The following is a 9,382-nucleotide window of genomic DNA, read 5'->3' as shown; positions in this document are numbered from 1 at the left end:
TTCATATTCGTCTTAAAATTGTAGGTCCCCTTCATTCCTGACAACAGTACTCGCACACAGGAAGGGTTGAGAGTTTAAAGTCACTAAGCCCTAGTTTTCAACGGACTGTTGAGCCACCCAATTTATTTCGTTATAATTGCAGTGTTTGAATTAAATTCGAAAAATACCCAAGAACGGAAAGTGCCACTTCAAATTTCTTTGCCCTTGTTTTCACAATAAACTTAACTTCCATTTAACTTTTAGTTTATATTTATTAGATTTTTTACTATTTGTCTGCAAGTTTTTTGGTTTTGGTTTATAAAAAGAAATAAGATTTCCTATAATTCCGGGGCTAAGCATGCCAATTTTACGGAACTAAGAGTTTCGTAGGAAATAATTTTAGTACAATACATTTTTGTTGGGATTTATAGTACGAATGTGAAAGGAAGGACTGTGTAAAAAGACTAATGGTCTTTTTCAGAAACAAAGATTAATGTTTTCTTGATAATGTAATACTTATATTTTTTTAATCTTAAACCTTAATTATGCTTATTCCCCCACTGTACAGTTTTGAGTTGTATTTATAGTATAAATTTAATACAATATTATATTCACATTACTTAACGCATTGATGAATCTTTTTATTATTTTTATATTAGTATTATTTTCTCCGATTAAATACAAATATTTTCATAGAAAAAAAAATTATTTCGATGATGCCTACCCCTAGGCTTTTGGTGAAATCTCTTCAAGTTTTCTTCGTCTCTTGAGCAAATTATTTTCAGAATTATCGAGTGGTTTGATGTGTGTCTGGAAAAAAGAGAGTAAGCGAAATTGAAATAATCTAATTGAAAAAATATATTATTTACTTGATCGTAATCAACTCTCATTGTTGCTAATGAACGCGTCATTTCTTCCTGGACCTCTGGCCATGTATCTTCGCTCTCTTTCAACATACGTCCTGTATGCAATGGGGTTTGTGGCACTTGGGTGTATTGCGCTATCCAACTGTTACGCATTACTTGAACGATGGTCAATCGTTGACTTGGATTAACGTTGAGCATACCTTTGATGAGGTCTTTGGCCGCTTGACTGACATTCCTCCATTCGGGATCGGGAAAATCATATTGACCAGTACGAATGCGTGATCGCATACCAGGTGATATGGCTTCTCCATGATTACTATAGAAGGGTGGGAAACCACACAGCAAAATGTACATAATCACACCAAGCGACCAGATGTCACAGCTTTTGTCGTATTTTTCTGGGCCCAAAACTTCTGGCGCTTAATTTACAAATCAAAAGTTACGTTTTTCGAATCGGAGAAGTTCAAAAAAACATACCAACATAGTACGGTGTATAGCAAGGTGTTTGTAATGTGTCTTTAATCAAAGTTTCCTTAGCAAATCCAAAATCAGTTAATTTTAGGATTGCATTTGGAGCGGGTGTTGTATACAGAAGGTTTTCTGGTTTTAAGTCTCTATGTGCAATATCTTTGCTGTGTAAATAATGAACTGCTACGCATATATCATGCATTACTTGTGCAGCTTCTAAATATAGTAACAAACTAGTCATTTTAGAATTTATTCGTTAAACTTTTCACAATTTACCTCTTTCTGTAAATGCTCCATCTCGCTTGTCTTGTATTCGCTGAAATAATTCTCCACCTTCCATACTGATTTTGCGGAAAAAAGAACAACATCAAAATATTTTAGGAAGTACACAACACAAGTAAAACAAAAATATATACATATTTCCTTTATTCCTGTTTTATTCGACCTTCAATTGATATGCCAATTTGTGGCTTCTTTATTATATATGTATTTTGTATTTAGGTTTTTGAAAATTTTAGCGGACGGTTTAAATTGAAAACCGGCACCAAAAAAATGCATTCCAAACCGTATTGTTTAAAACCATAAAAGCATTAATTTCAAAGTTTCATAACTGAATTTCCAAAATCTAAGTAAGATACTAAAATGATTTAAACTGTATGTAGAAGAAAAAGATTTTTGCTTTGAAAAATCATATTATTTTTAGAGGATGTGTTGCGGTTAAGCAATAGTAATAAAAACATGCGAGGAACTAATACATTCTTAGATTAGATTTTAAAGTACGAGTAGAACAATCTTTTTCTTGTATTTCAATCTAGTTTTAATTTCATACTTCTGAAAAACGTGAGGAAGTATTTAAAAAGTATGTAATATTGAACTTAGAGGATTTTAAGAAACAATTCGTCTTTTTAATTCCCACTATCTAGGTGCGCGGTCCACCTTCACCTTTCACATACTTAAGAGGAATTTAAATTTGTTTCAAAGCGCAATAAAAGTAACGTTAAAAAAGTCTTTATAAACTCTTCTAGTATTTTTTTTTTCTACTTGTAAACAATCATCAAAGTATTGGGCATTCTAAACAACTCCACCGGTGTGTATAAGAGTGAATAACTCTTTTTTAAAAAAAAAATATTTCATCGACTTAGAGCTGATAATTTGTTGTGTTCATTACCATGAATAATCTTAAATACAGTGTTGAACAGGGAATTAGCACAAAACACTTTGTTTTAGTAAGAAAATATTTCACTAGTTGACGAAAGAAATTCTAAAATACTATTTACACCATCACGATCTATGCTGTATCGTTCTGTGATCTTTGAAAATGTACAGTTATTTACACTTGTTTATGTATTATTGCAGAAGATTAAATCGCCATTACTAAAGTTTATGTGGGCAAAGAATTAGCACAAGTTGTTAAAATTTTGTGTAAATTCTAAAACAACAGTACAATCTAAAATTTAAAGTAGTTTTTGTAGGGGTTTGTATAGTACAATTTTGATTATTAATTGATTAGATGGGTCGACAACAGTCTTGCATATCTGACCTCAAAAAGATTAACCGCTGCTTATGCAAAGTAAGGAATTTGTTTATGACATCAGCTGAAATTCGGGATGAAATGCATAAAGACCGTCAAATATCATTAAGCAGCAAGACAATCCTCAAAAGACTATATGAGAAGAATTTTATTAAAAACCCCTCGTTTTTCAGCTAAACTAAAGTTCGCTAAATACGGAGAAAACTCGATATTTTGGAAAAATGTTATTTGAAGCGATAAATCTAAGTTCAACCGTTTGGGCTGCGAAGGAATGCGTGATGTTTGACATCCACCAAAGCAAGAGCTTAATTAACGCTACACAGTAAAATTGTGAACCACGGTAATATCATGGTGTAGGCTCCTTTTTTTTGGAAGGGTCTATGTCTAATTGTTAAAATAGAGCATGGAATGGGCCAGAATTAGCATAGGCGCATCCTAGAAAACCTATGCTGATGATAATTTTCCATTTTTGTGGACATTTATACATGCCAACGATTCTAAGCATACTTCGCGGCTTCTGAAACCCATAGGAATAGGAAACCAACAAATTTACAAGAACTTGGGGAAACAATTATAGAAGGCTATTCTATTCATGGGTGTCACCGCCTAGTAGAGGGGTTAGACAGAAAGGTTTCCCAACAAAATATTATTGAACATAAGAAGTTTCAAGTAAAAAAAAAAAGTATTTAATTTATTGTGCTTATTCCGAGACCACTACAATTGCACTAACCACAGCTATTTGTTATGAAGCACTTTTCAATAAACTATGTTTCAAAAGCAATCAAAAATAATATTCTGCCTTATTTGAAATGTATATACCTATGTATTATTTTGTGTTAATTTTCTGTCCAACACAGTACTAGTAAAAATTATTTCAATTCAAAATGTCCACTTAAGTTATACATTTTAGAAATAGATATTTCCAATTCTTACCATTCCATAACAACCAGCAGGCATTTGTTTCCGCTATATGTATTCTCATAAACATCGATAATGTTAACTATATGGCGACAGCCACTCGCACGCCAATGCAAGTCGACCTCACGTCTTGCTTTTGGATTATCCAAAAGAACCTTTAAAAAGTGGTCATATAAAATTATTGAAAAAAAAACATAAGTGACTCACTTTTAGTGCATATTTTTGTTGGGTTTTACGATTACTGCATTGTACTACTTTTCCATTTATTCCCAATCCCAAAACCGTGTTTGAAATTTCGTAATCATCAACAAGAAGGGTGGTTTTGGGAACTCGATCATTTACATTACTAGTAGTTGTCTTTAACATGTTTTGTTTTTGTCTGCAACGAAATAAATTTAAGAAAATTAAGTGTCTAGATTAAATATAAATATTTTGTTTGCGTAAAAGGCTGGGAGGAGTGAATTTTTTTCATAATAAATCACTTCACTAACAGCAGTGGAATAGGTGTTGTATTTATTTTATTTCAGGAGAATGTTTAATTATTTTTGTTCTTAACCCTAGAAAGATAATCTACGTCTGCGGGACGTATGGCGCGGGGAAAAATTGTTATATCTTTTCAATTATAAGCCGTATTACATTAGTTTTTTATATTCGCTCAGGACTAGGTCAGAGCTTGCATGGTGCATCTTAAAATTCACGCTGAAGATGCATTAGGGCCAGTAATGACTATGTTATACGTCTGGGAGACGTATGATTATCTTTTATGAAACTTTTGTGCACTGAACAAAAGTATATGAGGAAAAAACTTTTTTTCTCAAAAATTACTAAAACTATTTTTTATAGTTAGCTTACCCCTCAATGAACTAATTTACCAAATATTAAGACTCAAAGTCAACTCAAAGGTTTCTTTAAAAAATAAAGAACTTTGTTCGTTCTGTTTTCAAAGGTGGTTCAGATTTTTTATAAATTTTGCTCAAATTTTACTTCTTTTGTACTTAATTATTGATTCATTTTACTTAAAATAACCCAAATAAAATGAATTAAAATACGAAATAATGATGAAAAATCAATTGTCATCTTTAAACGCGCTTAATAAGTGCCATACGTCTCTAAGACGTATGATTATCTTTCACGCACTAAAAAATATGATTATCTTTCTAGGGTTAAATGCAAATTGCAATAAAGTACGTAGTTTAATGCAAATTCACTTCTCACTCTTTTTAATACAAATACAATATTTTGTGTTGGTTTTTATCTATTAGCTTAGAAGTTGTGAAAAAAATACATGCAATTCAATTGGATTCTCTTCTCGTTCCACCTCAGAATTGTTCACACAATTCTGTTTTAAGGCAATTTCCTTAAAAAATATTTTTCATGATGACGTATAGTATGAGCATGATTAAGAGATAAAAGAAAAAGATATTTAATATAAAAAAGCAACACAATTCTACACATGCTATTTATTTTACCGATAAAACAAAGAAATGATAAAACTACACATTACCTAACTAGAAATCCTTTTAATTAAAATAAGACTTGTGTCAAATGTAAAAACTTATATTTTTTGTTGAGTTTAGAATTTTCATCGATTTCGCGGAAGAAAACTTTTAATTCAGAATGAAACTGAGTGTCGTAAGTTTATTTAATAATTAAAACAAAACCAGTTATCGGCTAGGCGGTGTACAAAGTCAGATGTGAGACGATTTGTTATTTGGATTTGTCTGTCCTCCCATCAGTCAGTAGTCAGTACAGTTACATTAGGTCGGTTTAAGTTAGAGTTGCCAGTGAAGGGGCCACAACATAATAATGTATAGTACATGTTAGGGTGATTCAACATTTCCATTTGAAGATAACTTTTAAGAACTATCAAAATTGTTTATAGATTTTATAATTTCGACAAGCATTTTTTTATTTGATAGATATGTACAAATAAATAATAAAGGGTGACTTTCTATTACCACAGCATGATTTTTTTTTACAGTTAGGTAGGGGTCTCAATATTTTGTACATGTTTTGTTCAATTGGGCCTTGCACATGTTACACATTTCAAAAAGTCAATTTCAAACAAAAACACATTTAAATTATAAGAAACCAATTGACACTTTTGTTAGGACAAAAAATTTGCATTTTGTTCTCTAAAGTAGTATTCACATGAGCGCGACCAACGAACGACGAATGAATTACAAAATGTGAGTTTACATACTTTTGAAGACATATTTCCACACAAATTCTTAACAAAACGATAGCAATATAGTTTCTATTTGATTTATGATACCTACTTTTACTTTACATTATAATGTATTTTAATTTAAGAAAACAAATTTATTCGTCGCAAAAAAATTATAGTTGATACGAACTGTCAAACTTTTTTCGCGTTCCACATTATCCACACTCACAACGAATAAAATAATCGCGCGTACTTTGAAGGGATTTGATAAAAATCCAAGGAATAAATGATGAAATTAAACGCTTTTACTTTTAATTATAAAATACTTTTAATTAAATATAAAATAAAAGAGAGAAGTCTGGAACAATCCAAAAGCGAGAAGCGCCAAAAAAGAAAGAAACAATTCAAAATGGAAGAATACTAAAAGGTGTGTTTATATAAAAGAAATACAAGGTATGTTCAGATAATAGATACAGAACTGAATCTTAAGGTTGATTTGCAGTTCATAATTTCAACACCCTTTCTTGAACAAAAATCTATAATTTAAACAATTCCAAAATTATTTTTACAAAAATTAAATTTGTTACCACATAATGGTTTCGTTAAGGAGTCTGCGACCATTTGCTCCGTTGGAGTGTACTGCACAACGATGTTCTCATTTTCAATGTGATCTCGAAGAAAATGGTGACGAATGTCGATGTGTTTTGTGCGCGGACGAAATCCAGCTGTTGATGCAAGATCCACTGCGCCTTTGTTGTCACAGAATATAACAGTCGGATTGGATATAATTGATGAATCGATTTCAGCTGCCAAGCTTCGAACCCAAAGCACTTCTTGACAAGCTGCTGATAGTGCCATGTATTCGGCTTCGGTTGTCGACAACGCCACTGTCCTTTGTCGTTTACTAGCCCATGAGATGGGACCGCCTTGCATTTTCAATATGTAGCCACTAACTGAACGCCTATCATCAACTTCGTTTGCCCAATCTGCATCGCTATATGCCAATAACTCGGAGTCATCATTTTTGGAGAATTCGATTTTAGCATTGATTGTGCCCTTTAAATAACGCATGATCCTTTTTACAGCCTTCCAATGTCCCTGACCTGGATTCGACAAATATTTACTTACAACACCCACTGCGTGAGCTATGTCTGGCCTCGTTCCTTGTGAAGCATAAAGAAGACTTCCCACTGCTTCTCTATATGGGATATCTTGCATCTTAACACGGTCTTCTTCATTTTTCGGAGACATATCTGAAGTTAATTTTTGATTAGAATCCAAAGGAGTTGTCACTGGATTGCAATCGGTCATTTTAAACTTTTCGATAACTGCAGTCAAGTAATCGGATTGGTCTACCCAAAGTTTTCCTCTAACTCGATCCCTCGTAATCCTCATACCCAAGCATAATGAAATTTCGCCGAGATCTTTCATCTTGAATGCTGCCATCAGCTTATCCTTGGTATGCTTCATTTGATTGATATCGTCAGCGAGAATTAATAGGTCATCAACATAGACCGCAACTATTTGAATATTTTTACTTGATGTCTTGATATAAACACATTGATCTGTACGCGTCTGCATATAACCTATAGACTTAAGAACGGAGTCTATCTTCTTGTTCCAGGATCTGCTACCTTGTTTGAGACCATACATTGCCTTGTTCAACCTGCAAACTTTATTTTTCTGAGATTCTACGACGAAAGATTCAGGCTGCTTGATGTAGAGATCCTCAACTAAATCCCCGTGCAGAAATGCATTCTTTACATCCATGTGGTGAAGGTGGAGATCATATCTAACAGAAAGAGCAAATAATAATCTGATTGTGTTAGTTCTTACCACAGGCGCATAAGTTTCTTGGAAATCAATGCCTTCGACTTGTCCACATCCTTTCGCTACCAACCTAGCCTTGAACTTCTTAACTTGTTTGCCATCTCCGGGTTTGGTTTTAAATACCCATTTTGCGTTGAGTATCTTTCTATTCGGCGGAGGATCTACCAAGGTCCATGTATTATTTTCAAGCATTGCGTCATACTCATCTTGCATAGCTGTCTTCCAACATGATGCATTCGGTCCACTAAGAGCATCTTCAACGGAGATAGGATCGGCAGGATCATTTGTCACAGTAAAATAAGTGATGTAATCGGGAAATGTCCTGGGTTTTTGTGGTCTTCTTGATCGCCTCTGTGGATTTTCTTCTTCTGCTGGTTCGCTTATTTCGATTATGGTTCGGTCTTGATCATCACTGTCTTCTTCAGGTGAACTGTCCCTTTCTTGCTTTAAATCATCTGTACTGGCTGGTTCGATAATGTCATCTGGTACTATCATCTCACTGTTTTCAATAATCGTGCTGTCTTCTTCATCATAATTTTCGTCAAACGAATCTGCACCTACAACATTCATCTTCTCAGACAAAATTGGAGTGACAACGGATTTTTCTGAGGCCTTTTTCTTTTCGGATGTGTGATGAACATTTATATTTTCATTTTCGAAAAAAATGACATCTCTACTTCTGACCAATTGTTTTGTCTTTGGATCAACGAGACGATATCCTTTTGTTTCGTCACAGTAGCCGGTGAAAATTAGCTCTTGAGATTTCGGATCCCATTTCAATCTTTTCTCTTTTGGGATATGTGACATGGCCTTGCAACCAAAAATTCGAAGATTACTTAAGTCTGGCTTTCTTCCTGTCCAAACCTCCTCAGGCGTTACATTTCGGAGATTATTTGTTGGTGTCCGATTAATTAGGTAAACGGCGGACGATACTGCCTCGGCCCAAAAATCTTTAGGAAGTCCGGCATCAAAAAGCATACTTCGACCTTTCTCTACAATGGTGCGGTTCATTCGTTCTGCAACTCCATTTTGTTGCGGAGTGTAAGCAATTGTGAGCTGGTGTCGGATTCCTGAATTCTTCAAGAATGATTTTAGTTGCGTACTCACATATTCACCACCATTGTCGGATCGTATGATTTTTATTCTTCTGTCGGTCTGGGTTTCAACTAGATTCTTAAACTCTTTAATCTTCTCAAATGTTTCGCTCTTCGCCTTAAGAAAATATACAAACACCTTCTTAGAGCAGTCGTCAATCATAGTAAGAAAATACTTTGCACCTCCGATGGATGTTGTCTCCATTGGTCCACATAAATCGGTGTGTACCAGGTCAAGTAAATTCTCGGCTCGCTTACCCTTGTGCTTGAAAGATTCTCGATGTTGTTTTCCTTTAATGCAATTCTTGCACGGTTCTTTAATGCATTCGGCAAGTTGAATTCCAGTTGCTAAACCGTCACGGAGAAGATTCATATTCTTGCGGCTCATGTGACCTAAACGACGATGCCACAACTCGGTTTCATTTTCTGTGCGAACAAGGAACGCATCGTGTGGTGGTCTGTCTAGTTTGAAAATCCCATTCTCATCGGAAGCAGTCGCCAACAACTCTCCATCAACATTAGTGATTTT

The 9,382-nt window shown here is 34.1% G+C and overlaps 1 protein-coding gene across 2 annotated transcripts; it reads right to left on the bottom strand.

Annotated features, from left to right (window-relative positions):
• Positions 1 to 599: 599 nt before the first annotated feature.
• LOC129953278 (MAP kinase-activated protein kinase 2) lies at positions 600 to 5,610 on the bottom strand. Of its 2 annotated transcripts, none has more exons than XM_056066292.1 (7): positions 5,267 to 5,610; positions 3,970 to 4,141; positions 3,778 to 3,917; positions 1,590 to 1,654; positions 1,323 to 1,529; positions 849 to 1,264; positions 600 to 789 (listed from the first exon to the last, which is right to left on the bottom strand). In XM_056066292.1, exons 2-7 carry the CDS (start codon positions 4,126 to 4,128, stop codon positions 706 to 708), a joined length of 1,071 nt encoding a protein of 356 aa, XP_055922267.1. In that variant the 5' UTR covers positions 4,129 to 4,141; positions 5,267 to 5,610; the 3' UTR covers positions 600 to 705. The 2 variants fall into 2 exon arrangements, with proteins under 2 accessions (XP_055922267.1, XP_055922268.1); XM_056066293.1 differs by lacking the exon at positions 5,267 to 5,610 and adding an exon at positions 4,254 to 4,317.
• Between the last annotated feature and the right edge of the window lie 3,772 nt (positions 5,611 to 9,382).

Source organism: Eupeodes corollae, chromosome X, assembly GCF_945859685.1.
Source record: "Eupeodes corollae chromosome X, idEupCoro1.1, whole genome shotgun sequence".
NCBI lineage: Eukaryota > Metazoa > Arthropoda > Insecta > Diptera > Syrphidae > Eupeodes > Eupeodes corollae.
Note: the sequence above shows the minus strand (reverse complement) of the source record. Positions and strands in the feature narration are given on the sequence as shown.